The 17,016-nt window shown below is 34.7% G+C and overlaps 3 protein-coding genes across 5 annotated transcripts; 2 read left to right on the plus strand and 1 right to left on the minus strand.

The window, feature by feature from the left end:
- The first annotated feature begins 211 nt into the window (after window positions 1-211).
- LOC143904001 (uncharacterized) lies at window positions 212-4,802 on the plus strand. Of its 2 annotated transcripts, none has more exons than XM_077418187.1 (9): window positions 212-419; window positions 1,209-1,628; window positions 2,041-2,103; window positions 2,188-2,232; window positions 2,314-2,361; window positions 2,444-2,599; window positions 3,106-3,466; window positions 3,795-4,236; window positions 4,350-4,802. In XM_077418187.1, the coding sequence occupies exons 1-9, from the start codon at window positions 362-364 to the stop codon at window positions 4,581-4,583; spliced, it is 1,827 nt and encodes a 608-aa protein (XP_077274313.1). In that variant the 5' UTR covers window positions 212-361; the 3' UTR covers window positions 4,584-4,802. The 2 variants fall into 2 exon arrangements, with proteins under 2 accessions (XP_077274313.1, XP_077274312.1); XM_077418186.1 differs by having other exon boundaries at window positions 213-419; window positions 1,209-1,658.
- A 989-nt stretch (window positions 4,803-5,791) lies between these two features.
- On the plus strand, window positions 5,792-11,233 carry LOC143903994 (2-oxoadipate dehydrogenase complex component E1). Of its 2 annotated transcripts, XM_077418169.1 has the most exons (13): window positions 5,792-6,138; window positions 6,612-6,901; window positions 7,094-7,313; window positions 7,699-8,048; window positions 8,296-8,517; window positions 8,608-8,765; window positions 8,996-9,269; window positions 9,487-9,694; window positions 9,812-10,224; window positions 10,292-10,412; window positions 10,570-10,758; window positions 10,854-10,939; window positions 11,110-11,233. In XM_077418169.1, the coding sequence occupies exons 1-13, from the start codon at window positions 5,994-5,996 to the stop codon at window positions 11,215-11,217; spliced, it is 2,784 nt and encodes a 927-aa protein (XP_077274295.1). In that variant the 5' UTR covers window positions 5,792-5,993; the 3' UTR covers window positions 11,218-11,233. The 2 variants fall into 2 exon arrangements, with proteins under 2 accessions (XP_077274295.1, XP_077274296.1); XM_077418170.1 differs by lacking the exon at window positions 5,792-6,138 and having other exon boundaries at window positions 6,782-6,901; window positions 7,074-7,313.
- A 555-nt stretch (window positions 11,234-11,788) lies between these two features.
- Sirt2 (Sirtuin 2) lies at window positions 11,789-15,051 on the minus strand. Its single transcript, XM_077418214.1, has 6 exons — window positions 14,674-15,051; window positions 13,724-13,978; window positions 13,090-13,446; window positions 12,371-12,566; window positions 12,085-12,277; window positions 11,789-11,933 (listed from the first exon to the last, which is right to left on the minus strand). Exons 1-6 carry the CDS (start codon window positions 14,702-14,704, stop codon window positions 11,865-11,867), a joined length of 1,101 nt encoding a protein of 366 aa, XP_077274340.1. The 5' UTR covers window positions 14,705-15,051; the 3' UTR covers window positions 11,789-11,864.
- Between the last annotated feature and the right edge of the window lie 1,965 nt (window positions 15,052-17,016).

The raw sequence follows: 17,016 nt of genomic DNA on the forward strand, positions 1-17,016 counted from the left end.
GAGATTTCCTTCAAGAATTAACAAAATTGAATTCAAGATTAAGACCTGACATCATCCTTTGCCGTGACCGTTTAAGCGACGACCTCTATTAGAGTCTGGACATTCGTATTGCTGCGATGTGTGAGGTGTCGGTGACGCCAGGGGAAAGTAAAGCCGCTCGCCTCGTGGCAATTAAATCGTAGACGGAGCTGACGGAGAAGCAGTCTGACTTCGTTCGCGCACGAATGAATATACCACGTTCGCGTATATGTGTGTGCGTAACTCTCTACAATAGAATTTAGTTTCAAGTTACGAAGGTCATAACTTTTCTTAAAAGCAAACAAGCACGGACTCGGCATCTGTCAGTGTCTCCATAACAATCATGATAGCGAAACATCAAGTTTTCATCGTTTTGGTCGTCACGCTCTTGCTATACGTCGGTAAGCTGTTCCCTTATTAATTCATCGAATGTTACTATAACTATTTATCGAGAAACGAATCAGGAAAAAGTGAAACGTATACATAATGAATTAATTTATATGCGTGAAATAGAATCATTTATGTGCACAAAACTATTCGACAAAACCATTACTTGATGGTTTTATAAAAGGGGATTATTTCAAACGACATATCTGTAACGGAATAAAACTGCGATAGTTCTGAGAGTTTTTGTATTCAGAGGGAAATCAATACGATGTATCATGGATACGAGATAACTTTTGTAATAGATACACTATGATAGGAAATGCAATTATACTTCGAGAAATTTATGTAAAGATTTTAATAAAGAACGAACACACTTATACTGTTAGAGAGGAAATTAATCGTTAAATACATGTACAACGTATGTAACGTTGATTACACTGATATCTCAAATGACCATTATGACCCCGTAAACGTGATAAATAACGTTAAAAATTATATCGACCCAATTTTAAATGTGTCAATATCGAGCAGACTAGATTTGTCGACATATAATATTTGTCTTATTTCTATTTTTTTATAACATAAATTCTCGTTTTTATTTCCAAAGACATTCACATTTTTTTCTCATTTTTTCAAACTTCTTTTTATAAAAAATACAATGGAAAAATTATATACTTTTAATTATTTTTAGATCCCTCTTTTTATTATTTTTTCTATATATACGAATAGAGATTAATAATTATGTATTGAAATAATAAATTTTTTACCAGTTAAGATTTCAATAACTCTGATCAATCTTTCAGGTAATAGTGAAGCAGGATGGAAATTTTGGAAAAAGGACAAAGAGACTACTACTTCTACGACGACGACTACCATTACACCGACACCGTCCATACAATCCGTTACAACTCCGACAAGGGCTACAATTGTCGGAGGCCCGACGGTGCCAGCTGCAAACCCCGGAACTATTGTAACAGGCACCGCTAACTCGGGACCAGCAATTGGCGTGGATGGTACTCGACCAAATGTACGAAATAACGTGCGATCCAATCGACCTAATCCAGGGACCGAAGTCGGTCTGGACATTGCCGTTCCGAGGCCAAACAAACCGGGAGTCGGTGGTGGAAATGGTCAGAGTTATCGGGATTGGGCTGTGGATTTTACGGGAGCTGGTGAACCAGGCCAAAATCAACCATCGAGAACACCTGGATTGGCGACTAATGGTGATCGGACGCGGCCCAATTCACCCACAGGTCACTTTGTACGAATAGCGTTTCCTTGCGAGCCATGATTTTTAAATGGATGAATACCCGAGTCTTAAATTCACATTTCCACACTCACATGCATTCATATTTAAGAAAAGACATCACAAGAAATGATTAAAATGTAATTAGATGCTTGCTTTCGCATAAATTAATTATTCTACACATAAAAGTATTAAAATCATTGAAAAGTGAATATTTTACAATGCTTATGATTATTTTATTATTATATAGAATGACTAGGAAAATCAGATTGCATATAGGATGTAAGATTTAATTTAAAAAATATCGATAATGTTGACATTTTATGAAAAGACATGCATTATACGTGTATAATGAATATTTACGAACTGAGTTGTCTTGAATGTTTTAGATTTAAGACCAACATCGGTATCAGGAAACATACCGGTTCAACCGACGCAGCCGTCAATTGCAGGTTCTTATATTATTCGATTTAAAGGATTTTAAACAACGTTGAAATTTTTTTGTCATATAAAAATCGTTTAACTCATTTTTACAGGCTCGAGAAATACGCTTCAACCACTGCCTCGATCAACGAGTACAGGTTACTATCTGATAATAACTAATATATGAAATCAAGATTTTAAATATAATAAGTATTATATGAAATATTTAAATTTTATAGCACCGAAGCCGACTTCCGCGCCGTCCGTACAGCCCCATGTAACGCCTGGTAAATTTCTCTACCTACATTAGCTCATTCGCAGCAGTTTCTACAGTAAAATAATCTCAAATAAAATCTAATACAACTTCAGGATCTACCACTGCAATACCACCTGCCAGAGCAGGTCAGAACAGTCCTTCCAGTCCAAATAGACCTTCAAGTGGACAAACGTGGGCTAATGTCGTCGCTGGTGGTACACGCGGGTCTGCTTCACCTACAGGTCTTCCGAGGCAACCTGAATATCCAGGTATTCTTTTAGAATATTCAAGTACAGGATGTATGGCGATTCTTTTAAATAAGTTTTAATTTAGTTATAGATTTTAGAGTTCTCTCAAAAATTAGTGTATGATGAAAATATTTCTGAAAAAATATAACATTTTCGAAAAATCTGAATACCTCGTTATAAAATGCTTTTGATTCCAGAGTAAAAGTACATTAAATTGTTCAAAATATTTTTACATATTTCTTATTGCTTCGATAATATACATATCAGAAACATGAAATTCGATTTTTTCAAATGGAAATTTTACCTCTTTAATATACGTAAGAGTACTTGCAAAAAGATACGTATTTTTAAATGTATACTACAACAGATTGAAAATTCATAAAGATTAGGAAAACCAGGGAGGAAGCATACTTGGATATATTTTCTTGTACGAACACAAAAAATCTTACAGTAAAAACTTATATCGTTAAAAAACAGTTTAGTGCAATAGAGAGGGATTTATGTATTATCCTTTGGGTATGAATCAGGCGGAAACGAACGCAGGACTCTGCCCGGAGCACCAACGCGACCTGATCAATCTCCTCAGCCCAATCGTCCAGCATCACCGGGAGCTGGTGGTGCTGCTGCCGCCGCCGCTGGAGCAGCAGGTGGTGCTGCTGCCGTTGCTGGAGCAGCAGCTGCTACGGATCGTGTATCAGACCCAACTAAGAAAGTGTATTCCAGCAATCCGACATATAGCCAAGGAAATACCGTCACCGACGAGGATTTAGAAAAGCTTTCCGAAGCGCTTTACATCAAAGAGACGAATAATAATGCAAACCAACATATAACAGTTAATTTGCAAAAGCAGACCACCAGCAGCAGCCTGACGGATCAAGCTCCGCAACCGTAAAAATCATATCTGATAATAGAATATATGCAAAATTTAAAAAAATAAAGAGATATAGAAAATGACAAATTTTTTAGAAAAAACATTTCAAATGAGTAGTAGTAGGTAATTGGCATATGATTCAAAAACATAAAGGCGGAATATATACAATTGACAAAAACTATTATTAGATGTAAAATCACGGATGATCGAGAATATCAATATTTATTTGTTCTGTGTTATACATCGGCCGAAATTTATTAATTATCTTTCCCACTTACATTCGCTTCTTATGTCCCCTTCTCTCTCTCAATATTTTTTTGAATTCATTTCATTGTATAATTGCAGGCTACTTACAGTGAATCCTGAAGCTCTCCAGATTCCTACGGTTCAAAGAGTCCTCTCAATATTCGACAATTATCAATTAGACACTCATACAAACGAGTACATTAGTCCAGCTCAAAGACAGGAAGAAAGTCTCCTCGTTGATACTTTTCTAAGTACAAATGTGATGTCTGCTGCCATGCGTTTTCTCGCAGATAAAGGATTCGTGAGACAGGATTATTATGAATATAAGGACATATTAAGAAGAATTTGGTTCAATCTATTTTCGCGTGGGCAGGGTAGGATCGGCAGTACTGGATTCGAGCATGTCTTTATGGCGGAAACGAAACAAGTAGATTCGGGTACAGAGGTACTTGGGCTACACAATTGGATCTTCTTCAACGCGGAAGAAACGAAGAGGCACATCGACTATCTGGGCTACATTAAGAAAACAGATTTAGGAAATGTAAGCATTTTTCGATAGAGAAACCTTAAGTTACGAAATCTCTGCTTTATCATATCGACCGATTCAAACATCGAGAATTGGATAAACGTTAGTGCAATCTTTTCTTTTTGCAGAAGGGATCTGTCATCAAGATGCATGCAAAATTCAATGGGTACGACAAACCGGTTGCGAGTATGTTCGTCGGAACTTCGCCCGAATTGGAGATGGCACTTTACACCGTCTGCTTTTACGCAAGACCGGATGGAAATTGCCCTGTATCCTTAGGAGGCACAAAATTCAACATAATAACACGGAAATTTAGATACCGAGGAAAAGATTTAATCGGAACGGCATACCCGGACATTTAAATTCAGTGTAAATATATCATCAAATTTGACGATGTAATAGAATGCATAGATAGAGAGTTGTTCATACTTATAACATGCCTATAATTAAAATGACATTGCAACGGTTGTATAATATAAATACATACTTGGTATATTTAATTCCGATTCAAGATTCTGACAAAATGTGTGATCAAATAAACATTATATTTAAAAATAAAATGCGAGCATGCATGCCAAGTTTTTAAGCGTTCTCTTGATTTTAAGACCGTTTTGTATGACTTAGAATTTACGTGAAATCACAAAAGAGTCACATAAATATACAATAAAATTCTATTAATTAAACACATAATACGTAATATTTTCAAAAGTATTATTTTTTAAGACTTAAGTTTGTCTCACTAATTAAATTGATTTTATATCTATTTTTGCGTGCGGAATACAAAGAATGTAAGAAAGCGAGACAGATATAATATATCGAGCTAAAAATGAATAGCAATATAATGAGAAACAGATGTTCTGAAAGCGGATGCGGATGAAGTGAAACGAGAAAATGTCATTGGGTAACAAGTTAAAATATTCTACTGCGGTATAATAGAAAGCTTGGAATTCCGATGGATGATAAAGAGGGTAAGATAGAGACTGTACAAGAACGTGATTGAAAGCGTATATTGGATAACGAGGTAGAGTAAAATTCCTGGCTGTGCTTAGGAAAGACATTCACGTAGATAGGATGGAATATTTGAAGACTAGATATAAATGTGAAGGATGAATTACTGGTTGGTATATATTCAAATTGTAAAAACGTGAAAGAAAAACGTGATTAATTAAATTAAAAATATTTAAAAGAATTATATAAATGTAGAAAAATTTTAATTAAAAAAAAAGGATAAAAAAGAAATTTTTTATAGTAATGCATATGGATTAACTTACATTTCTGGCTACTAACAATAGAAAATAATTTTTTTTTAATATTCAATAATACTTTTGTTTGTTACAAAGGTTACTTATATAAAATTTTAAAATTAAGTGTGAGAACTTTCTGGCCTCCTAGATATGCCCACGCAGTCCCCTAAGTCGAAATTGGAAATATTGAGATTTTAGTTGTTTTTTTTTTTTTTTTTTTTTTTTCATATAACTGATGCAGAATAGATATTTAATATTTCAATATTTATTTGTGTAACAGAGGAAAGTAATGGCAAGTCCGATGAGCTCTATATGTTTTTCAGAAAGATAACACAAGTAGTGAACAGATAGAGAACGTAAACAGATAAGGAACGCAACAAGTTGAAACAGCATATGATGCAGTACACAACGTAAGAATGGGTATCACGGAGAAGGGGAGACTGATTTCATTAGTATGACGTTAAATCGACGTAAGAGCTTCACGCTTACGGTCGAACCAACAATCGTCGTGAGAACGGTTCATCAAAAATGTACGCGATTGAAAGACTCATGCTGAGAAACAGCAACCCGTGCTTTGGATTGAAATGGTCGACTTCTTGTGTCAGTGGTAAATCGTATCATAGTGAAAATGCTGTTTACGGATATAAGCCGAGTCAACGAAGACACTTCGAAGGTATTTGCCTTGTCGAAGAATTGAACATAATGCTGGATCTAATCTTTTTTTTTGTTATGGAATTCAAAGTTTTCACGTGAAATGTATATAATTATATTCAATTAAATTAAAATTAGAACGTTTTATCAGAAGCGTCGCGAAATCGAAATCAAAAATGCAAATTTATGCTCGTTTTGTATGCAGCCGTTATGATTCGCATTCTAGATTTACTTCGTTTTAAAAATGTGAATTTCTATCATGGTAAATAAAATATAGCAAACTGTAAAATATCCTCGATAATGTATAATCGAAACGCGTTATCTTATTAAAAGTATGTATTAAAGATCCGAACAATAATTACGTATTAATATAAAGCGCAATCTTACGTGCACGCAATAAAGAGATTCGCAATTTTATTTGATTTTATCCACGAATTTGAATTTGATTTTTAAAACTCACGGCATGTGAATGATTATCACTAGCGTCTTTTTTAGGGCCAAAAAAATATCTGGATGAACGAGCGAAACAGAGCAATTTTTACAGACTAGTCAGTGCGTATAGAACTCATGGACATAAGCAAGCCGATATAAATCCCATTTCTACTGGCAAGCCACAGCTATTATCTGAATTGCAACCAAAAAACTTTGGACTAAATTTACTGGATAAAGTCCGTTTTCGAGGAATTTTGTTCACACAGCAAGATGAAGGAACAGTGGAAGAAGCTATTCGATTTTTACATGCTACCTATAGCGGTACCGTGGGAATTGAATTTAGTCATCTTGAGGTAATTTGCAAATTCGATAGAATTCCAGTGTTATGTATATGAAAATCAGAGAGTTTATCACACAAAAATTACGCCTGATGCGTTTACTGCATTGAAGATTTGAGATCGAAAAATAGCTTTTGTTATCTGCCGTAATATTTTGACGATAAATCGTGATTAAACTGTTGACAAGGGAATTTTGATTTCGAGTAGACGGAAGAAGAAAGGGAATGGTTCGCCGAAAACGTGGAAACAATTTTAGCCGAGCCATTGAACAACGAAACGCGTAAAACGATAGCTACGGAAATGCTCAAGAGTCAGGCTTTTGACCACTTTCTAGCCATAAAATTTGTCAGTCATAAGAGGTACGGAGCAGAAGGAGCCGAGAGTATGATGGCCTTTTTTCATGAGTTTTTCAAACAATGTGCCTGTGGTAATTAACGAACATTTAGTTAAATTAGAAAAATGTTTCTTCTAAAAAGATTCTTCTGAAAAGAGACGTATACCAAGTATATAAAAATATATATATACTGCTATGCAATAAGTAGAAATTTTGGAAATTTAAAAATACTTAAATTATGTTAATATTAAAAAATTATATTATTATTCAAAAAACAGATATAAGATTAAATTAATTAGCCAAGTTTAGTTAAGTATTTGACAAAAGAAAATAAATTTTCTTTAAAAACGTTAACTCTTTCTTTCTGCTTCCTTGCTGTTAGGATTCCAATTCATTCTTAACAGATATAATGATTTTTCAGTAGCAATAGCACTCATTTCGCAAAAAATTTTACTTAACTGCAACGTTATCATTTTAGATAATTTGGAACGCGTGATTATTTGCTCTGCACACCGCGGCCGTCTTAATCTATTAACGGGACTGCTGAATTTTCCACCAGAAATATTATTTCGCAAATTACAAGGACTTTCCGAATTTCTGCACGCGACCAAGTGTACCGGAGATGTGATTAGTCACCTCATAAGTTCCACCGATCTTAATATAGACAAAAAAAGTCTTCGCGTAACCATGCTTCGAAATCCATCGCATTTGGAAGTAGTAAATCCCGTGTCAATGGGAAAAACGCGAGGAGATATGCAAGCGATTAAAGAAGCCGCATACAGCGATAATGAAGATGCGCAATGGAGCGATAAAATATTAAATATTCAGGTAATTACATTATGACTAGTAAAGATTTTCGTCAAGCGATAATGATATTAAACATTATATTATTCTATTATTACATAGTTCGAGATAGTAATCATTTTCAGCAGTTTCTTTATCCTGAATATAATTAAATAGAATAGAATTAAAAGGATGGTTCTTCTCTCTGAATTTTTTTTATTGACTCGTATTGTTTTTTTATTATATTCCAAAATGCAATCTATTTGCATTATTTAATATTTCAAATATTCAGATACACGGAGACGCTGCCTATTCAGGGCAAGGGGTCAATCAGGAATGCTTAGTTTTAAGCAGAACGCCGCATTTTGAAATCGGTGGTACAATTCATTTGGTAATTAATAATCAATTAGGCTTCACAACTCCACCTTCCCAGGGTCGATCGTCAAGGTATTGCACAGATTTAGCGAAAACTATATCCGCACCTGTAATTCACGTGAACGGTGACAATCCCGAGGTATATAGTTTTGAAGTAAAACCCCTTTATATTCGCTAACATCATTCGTTAATAGTGAACTTTTAATTATAATTTCAAAATACATTGTAGATGGTTGTACGAGCTGCAAGAATAGCCTTTAAATATCAAAGACAATTCAGAAAGGATGTATTTGTTGATCTAAATTGTTTCAGAAGATGGGGTCACAATGAATTAGATGATCCTACATTCACCAACCCTCTCATATATAAAATTATACAAAATCGTGCGTAAGTACATATAGAAGTTATAGAAAAAAAACTGTTCAAGACTTTAGAGACATATAATACTAGATTAAGGCTCCTTTAATGACTTAAAGAACCGTAACATAGTCTATTTATCTATTATAAATAATAATTTTAATATAAAAAAAATTATCAATAAATAAGTTAATATTTTATAATATTCATAAAATATCCATAATAATTACAAAATAATATAAATCTCTCTTTTAATACAGATCTGTACCAGATCAATATGCGGAGAGGCTAGTAGACCTCAATATACTTACTCCAGAAAGTATTAGAAATATCGTCGAAAGTCACACAGCGTGGTTGAATAAGACCCTAAAAGAATCTTCGAAAGACATATCGGCACAGTCAACCACTTATCTTGCTGGAAGATGGACGAAAATGAAACAAGCTGAAGCCAATATAACACAATGGGATACTGGCGTCGAGCTAGACTTGCTACGATTCGTAGGAGAAAAAAGTGTTCAAGTGCCATCGAACTTCGTAAGAATATATCTCATATATAAAATATCTCCACGCACAACGAAAGAATTACCACTACATTTTACGTGCTCTTCTATAAAAAACTAAAATCTTATATAGTGTCTCAACCCTTTCATATTATTTAAAATAGTAAAGATATTTAAAGCACTCAGTCAGATGGGATCCCGCATATTGTGTATAATCGATAAAATATAATTATTTTTTTTTTGTACTTCAGGATATTCATCCACAATTGTTAAAGAATCATATTCAGAGTCGTCTAAGAAAGATCGATAATGGTAACGCTTTGGACTGGTCGACTGCCGAAGCATTGGCCGTCGGTTCTTTATTATATCAAGGATATAATGTGAGAATAAGCGGGCAGGACGTGGGCCGTGGCACTTTCTCACAGAGGCATGCAATGCTCGTTGATCAATCTACAGGAGGTGTAGCTTGACATATAATCGAACAAATATTTACATAATTCAGCTTTATCGAGACTGTTATTATCATGTAGATCTATTGAAACTATACGATTATTATACAGACATATGAATTTTTAGCCATTTTTATTCCTCTGAATTCGATGGTTGATGATCAAACTGGCAAATTAGAGGTAGCTAACAGCATTCTATCCGAGGAAGCTGTGCTAGGTTTCGAATACGGTATGAGTATAACATCGCCGTTCACGTTGCCTATTTGGGAAGCACAGTTCGGAGATTTCTTCAACGGGGCGCAAATAGTTATCGATACGTATATAACAAGTGGAGAGGCAAAGTGGATGCTGAGCAGCGGCCTAACAATGCTTTTACCACACGGGTACGATGGTGCTGGTCCGGAGCACAGTTCATGTAGACTCGAAAGATTCTTACAATTAACGGACAGTAAGGAGAACGGTGTTGATGGCGATGATGTTAATATACATGTTGCGAATCCCAGTGAACCAGCACAATACTTCCATTTATTGAGAAGACAGGTATTGGGAAAAAAAAGTATTAGTGAAAACTAGAAGGGATTTAAATAAAATATTTATAAATCTATAGATGATAAGAGATTATCGGAAACCTCTGATCGTGGTAGCGCCTAAAATTTTATTACGTCATCCGGCAGCAGTGTCATCCTTATCGGATTTTGAACCTCGGACGAGCTTCAAAACCATTATCGGTATGTTACATTTTTGTGGAATATCTTGCAAGATATTCCATATTAACTTTTTTGTTAACTTTGATACTTATATATACGTAGTAAGATAATGAGATCAGTCGATATAACAGAAATATATAATTGTGTTTAAAAAAATTTACATGTATGTACTTTACAGGGGATGATAAAGCAGAAAAAGGCAATGCAACTAAAATAATTTTAGTTAGTGGAAAACATTATTACGCACTTGACAACTATCGAGAAACTTCTGGAGACAAGAATGTAGCTATTATCAGAGTAGAAAATTTATGTCCCTTTCCTGTCTACGAGTTACTAGAGGAGATTGCAAAATATAAACATGCAAAAAGTAAGTAGAGAAATGTAGTTGTTCGATACAATCAAAAACTGTATCAAAAACATGGACCGTTTCTAAATAAACATTTTATGTTCTTGTGGTTTTAGCCTTTATTTGGAGTCAAGAAGAACCACGAAATATGGGCGCATGGAGTTTTATTAAACCACGTTTTGAGAACTTATGTGGACGACAGGTAAGTTGTATTAAATTATAAAAATTAATATATAAATATATAATGAATATTAATATTCCCTTCATTGCTGTTCAATTTTTTTACTTGTGAAAAGCAATAAGATAGCAATAAATGTGTGCACATACGTATTTTATCATTAATTTTTTTACGATATAATACATAATTTTTAGTTGAAATATTGTGGTCGAGAATCGATGGCAGCACCAGCTGTTGGAGATGGACAAATGCATCAACGAGAAGCTAACGAAGTTATTGTTAAACCATTTACATTGAAATAAAAACCAGAAAATATTACTTCAAATATAATATCTCCTAACTAAATTACATTCAATATAAAACTAGTTATGTCTTAGATAATTTCATTAATTTCGTAACAGAAGGATATGTCATAGAAGTACAAAATATTATGGACATTATCATTTTTACTTTAATTTGGCAATAGGTATACATTTCAGAAACTAGAATTAAGCATATAGATTATTGAAAAAAATACAGCACTTTTTTCTTATTTACAATGTAATTTCAAATATAAATTTCATTTAAAATTCATTTTTACAACGCACTTGATTTGTTATACAGTACAAGAATCCGATAATAAATAACTAACAAGAATAGAATCAATGATAGATCAAAGATAGAATAGATCAAGAATAGAATAAAATACCTAATTCTGCACATTAACATTTGGTTAATTTTTTATGAGAAGCAATAAGATAAATTAACAGATGTTTATAAATACATTCTTAAATTAACCATATTATATATCTTATTTTAAAGTTCCAACAATATTTCTTGTCGCCTATTTTAAGTAAAATTTTATCTTCATAACTTTTTTTCAGATGACATAATTCGTTAATAAAACGATAATCCATTTATTCCTTCTAGAAGAAAACACTACCAATTATCGTTATCCAATTAATATCAGTTAATTGTCGCTTTTGTCTTCTGCTTTCAAACTTTCACGTTCTCTTTGCATGAGGGCTTGCAATTCATCCTAAAATTATAAGTTGCATCTTAGCCTTTTCTACGCATAAAAATTTCATATTTTACTTTAATACTTGTTAAACATGCAGTTATTGATTCACATTCTCTAAAATGAACATGAAATAATACAAGATAAATAGGAGTAAAAAAATGTGTTTTACCGCCCAGCCTAGTTTGTCTGCTAACAGCTGACAACCTGTGTCGCAATCACCCAACCAAGCTACGTCACGTCCCCCATGCGCGCTCTTGGCATCAAATACTAAGCCCTGCCGCAATCCTAAGAATCGTGATAGACGATCTTGCATACCCACTTTTTCATTGTTGATGAGTAAACGAGGACAAGTGGTTCGTACTCTTAAAAACAAAATTAAAATATATATATATTAATATATATATTTTTTCTTTTATAATAATTTTTGTAAAACTATTTTTATTATTTATATATACCTATCCACTAGCGATGCAAAAGGTTGCACTACTAAACTTGATCCCATGATAATTAAAAGATCAGCCTCTACGAAATCTCGATCAGCAAGTACTTGGAAACGTTCAGGGAGCATTTCACCGAAGAAGACTATGTCAGGTTTCACAACACCTTCATCGCACTCTTCACATTTTGGTATTGCACCTTCTATTATTTTTTCTATCATTTAAATAAACATACAATCAGTATTTGATCAATTAATCGCTAACATCTTACTTTTTATAAGACTGTTCTGCATTTGCCTTGTAATAAACAGACAAACAATATAAAATTCATATTTAGTAAGACTCAAGTTATTATATATTTAACATTTTATTTTATTAATATATTTAACGCTTATTTTTATTTTATTTGTTAATAACTTTTTAATAAATAAGCAATATTCAAACTGTTTAAAGATGGCTCAGGACTATGACTTTGGCAATATGTCAAGACCGAGGTTATAGAAGTTAAAATATCCTTTCCTAAAGTTTCAATTATAATAAATACTTAGTAAGTATTTAATTTACATATCTCAAAGTTTATAAATTTTTAATTTTAAATTTTGAATAATATCTAGATAATACACAACATATGATGAAGACTCTTCTCCAACACATGATATACAGACGCTATTCTCATCCATTTGTATCAAATAAATCTACTTAATGCAAAAAAAAATAGAAACATCATAAAAGTATACCTTTCATCCATGGAAGTGTATATGGTGCTCGGCACTTAAGACAATGGCCAGTGTGAAACGTTCCATGAGCCTCCACTAGTTTTTCAGATGGCAATCCAGCTACACGTTCCAGCGTATCAATATTCTGCGTGTAATGCCGTAACAATAGACCTTTCTGCCACAGTAGGCGAATAAAATAATGGCTTATCGTAGGTTTGAAGCCTTCCGGCAACAATTCTCTCGCAAGAGTGAAGAATGGCTCTGGATTCTTCATGAAAAACTCTAACTCGAAAATAGCTTGCGGATGGGGTAAATTATATTTGTCTAATTTATGGTAAAGTCCACTGGATGGAGACCGAAAATCTGGTATCCCAGCAGCTGTAAAACAAAAGTATGCGTGTATGTGTATATACATTCGTGACATTAATAATCGGTATGTAAGCATTGATATATATTTGCTATTTGATTAAAATATAAAAACCAACAGTTATGACTCTCGTAACAAAATAAGAAACGTTACATGTATATTTGACAGAATATAAAACAACCACAAAATAATTAAAACATGTAAAAGACATATTGTTATCAAATAATTTATTATAAACCCATTGGTAAAGAATTTGACATATGTAGAATAAATCTTTGATGTGCTTACAGGTAGAAATGCCAGCGCCTGCCATAGTGATGATTTTGCAATTCTCATTTTCCTTAATGTATTCGACAATCCCGTCCAAACTGAGCTTGCGAAGGGCCGGCTGCAATTGTGACTCGTCACTTTGCTCACCCGCCGGCAGGTCGACGAGTCTTAACTTTTGAGCCAGGTATCTGCGTAGTCTCTCCATCTCGGAACAATCTTCTAAGTCCGACGATTCAGATGAAGCGTTTTGTTTTTCCTCATTTAGATTATCGTCTGGAAACAAATGACGGAACTGACGTCTTAAGCACGCACATTATTTTATACAGGGAAAGTGTAGCATCCAAACTATGCGAGATAAGTATTGTAAGGATGTCCGAATAATTCGAAGAGATGACTCTTGGGTAATATGTATATTTAATGAACTTTTTCGTATAAAGTCTTTCGGAACGAACGTAACTGGCTACTGGCGAAGCTCTGACTCGACTCCTCTTCAAGACTAGACAAGACTGAACTTCAACGGTCGTCGTACAGGTCCGTGCAAGTTCAGTCTTGTCTAGTCTTGAAGAGAGTCGAGTCAGAGCTTCGCCAGTAGCCAGTTACGTTCGTTCCGAAAGACTTTATACGAAAAAGTTCATTAAATATACACATTAGCCAAGAGTCATCTCTTCGAATTATTCGGACATCCTTACAATATGTTCTTAGAAATCATATAACGATAAAATTCATATAACTAAATAAATTATTATTTTATTAAGAGCTGCTTAAGACGATTATCCAGATTAGTTTGTATATAAGATATATCAATTACAATACCGAGAAAAAAAAAACAAAGAATGTTTTAATGGAAAAAGATACATTTGCACGATGTATCGGCTCCGTATATCATTTTGTTCTCTCGTAATAATAATTAAAAAAAAAACCGATCGCAGAGAGAACGACGCGCACGTTAATGTCTCCTGAAAAATTACCTCTTCGTTCCTCTTCGGTCTCCTTGTCCATATTGTAACTCGATCCGATAATACGATTAGCGTACAATTTCGCGAGATGCGACTTGTATATAGCGATCGACGATGTATTCACTTCGCGAAGGATGACGCGCGCGATGGAAAACTTGTGTGACAAACGGAAAGCTACACGCGGTGCCAGGATTTCTCTCTCTCTCCGATCGATACATACGTGAGATACTTTTCATAACTTCTTAATTTTTTCACACACGTTTTGCAAGTAATGCATAGCGATTTATCGAATGCATTATATCACATGTATAAACACATTCGTAACGCACAGTTCTTCTGCGTAGTTTTGACTTGACACGCACTCAGCTGTGCATATCAACAATCATCGGTGGTCTAATCAGTGTCGCCAAGTCGCTTCGATGATTTTTCTCTCACCAAAAATTCCCCCAGAAACCCCCAAGCTAAAAAGCAAATCCCCTAAGTTTTCCCCGGGGTTTTTTCGTGCATTCCTCGGATGAGGAATTATAGTGTCTTGTACCCAAAGGTAATTGACACAAGCGATGTAGACCCAGTGCGACATTTACATAACTTCCATTTTATCCATATATACATGTATCTCGCGGCAGCCCCACCACCGCGTATCACCGCCATCTTGAAGTCCTAAGCGTATGATATAGTTAATCAATAATCGCCCGTATATAGCTAGATAACTTTACCAATCTTCTTGAAAAACTTGAAGACGATGTACAATATGTCCCAATTTTTTGCCTTAATGATACGGAATAAATCAATATTTTCTAAAAAGTTTGCGTCTCTCAATTCTTTGTCCATTTCGATTCTGTATTCATCATATTTTTGACATGTTAATAATACATGGTATAGATCCTCACTCTCATACCCACATTCACATCTTTCATCATCTATATAACCCTTTCTCTTCAATGATGATCCCAAGTTGAAATGATTCGCTCTCAGTCGATTAAATAGAGTCACAAAATATCTGTCCGCGTTGATTTTATGAAACCACGGTTTAGTGGCGACATCATCATAGAAATGACCAAAATAGAAGGCACCTTTGTGCTCTGCATCTCGGACAATGGCCCTCTGTGTAGCGTTCCAAGTGTCAATCCTGTCCTGTTTCCTAAAATCACCCACCGGTATCTCAATCGACCGATCAGCCTCCTCCAATGCAGCCTCTTTTGCTAAGGCATCCGCCTGCTCGTTACCTGCAATGCCCACGTGAGCCGGGATCCAAACCAATAAAATTCTCTTATCGAGATTGGTTTCAAGGTCATATATATGCCTTCTCGCTTCCGTAATATATCTATTTCTATGCACGTAAATGAGATTACTTTGAATGGCCTGCAAAGCCGACTTACAATCTGACATAATGATAATACTCCTGTTTCTATACGAGTGTTGTTGTATCATAAGTTGGAGCGCTGATTTAATGGCAAATGCTTCCGCTGTATATGATGAGCAAGTTCCCGGAAGACTCATTTTGAAAGCAATATCCTGGTCTTCTATAACAATACTAGCCCCTGTTGATCGACTCGATTCATCATACGAGCCATCTGTATAGATAATCTCCATACCGGCATCCACGCAATGTTTCTCAACGATCTTACATACAAGTATCTGGTCCGAGAAACATTCACTTTTCCTCGATTCACCCATCTCCAAATCCACACATGGTTCGAAAGTATGGGCCATGAAGGAGCCCTGAAAGATTTCGAATTGTTCACTTCGTCCGATACCGGTTCTAAATCTCAATTTCTTCCAGATTTCTGATAACATGGAGAATTTGTATGTTGGCTGGAAAAAACGACGATAACTCTCTCGATCTAACATTTGTTGTAACTTGTCACACAAACCATTCCTGTTATATGCAATAGCTCGGGTTACAAAATTACAACCCAACATGAAAGCTCTGTCTCTGAGAAGCATTACCTTAGCCTCTGCTATTAGAACATTATTGGGAGTACTGTTCCTGTATCCAAGTGCAGTTCGAATGCCCATATACTGGGTTCTTTCTAATTTGATCTGGGTGGTAGTGTCCCTAGGAAAATAAACAAAAATTCCATAATCCGTAATGGATCTCACCAAACTTTTATAAAGCATGAGAGCCGTGTTGACCTCCATGCCCTTGGACACCCTACACAGGTATCTCATAACAGAGTTAGCCCGATTTACCTTTCCTCTGACCTCCTGAACATGACGATCAAATTTGAGGCCTATTATCCAACCAGATACCGAGAAATTTAGCGCCGTTGTTGTTGCATACCTTACATCCTTGAATGTTGATGGTCATATTTTTGTCTACATAACCATTCCTGTTGAATTCCACCAGAACAG

This window comes from Temnothorax americanus, unplaced genomic scaffold (assembly GCF_048541705.1).
Source record: "Temnothorax americanus isolate GAGA-0224 unplaced genomic scaffold, ASM4854170v1 Scaffold5, whole genome shotgun sequence".
Lineage (NCBI taxonomy): Eukaryota > Metazoa > Arthropoda > Insecta > Hymenoptera > Formicidae > Temnothorax > Temnothorax americanus.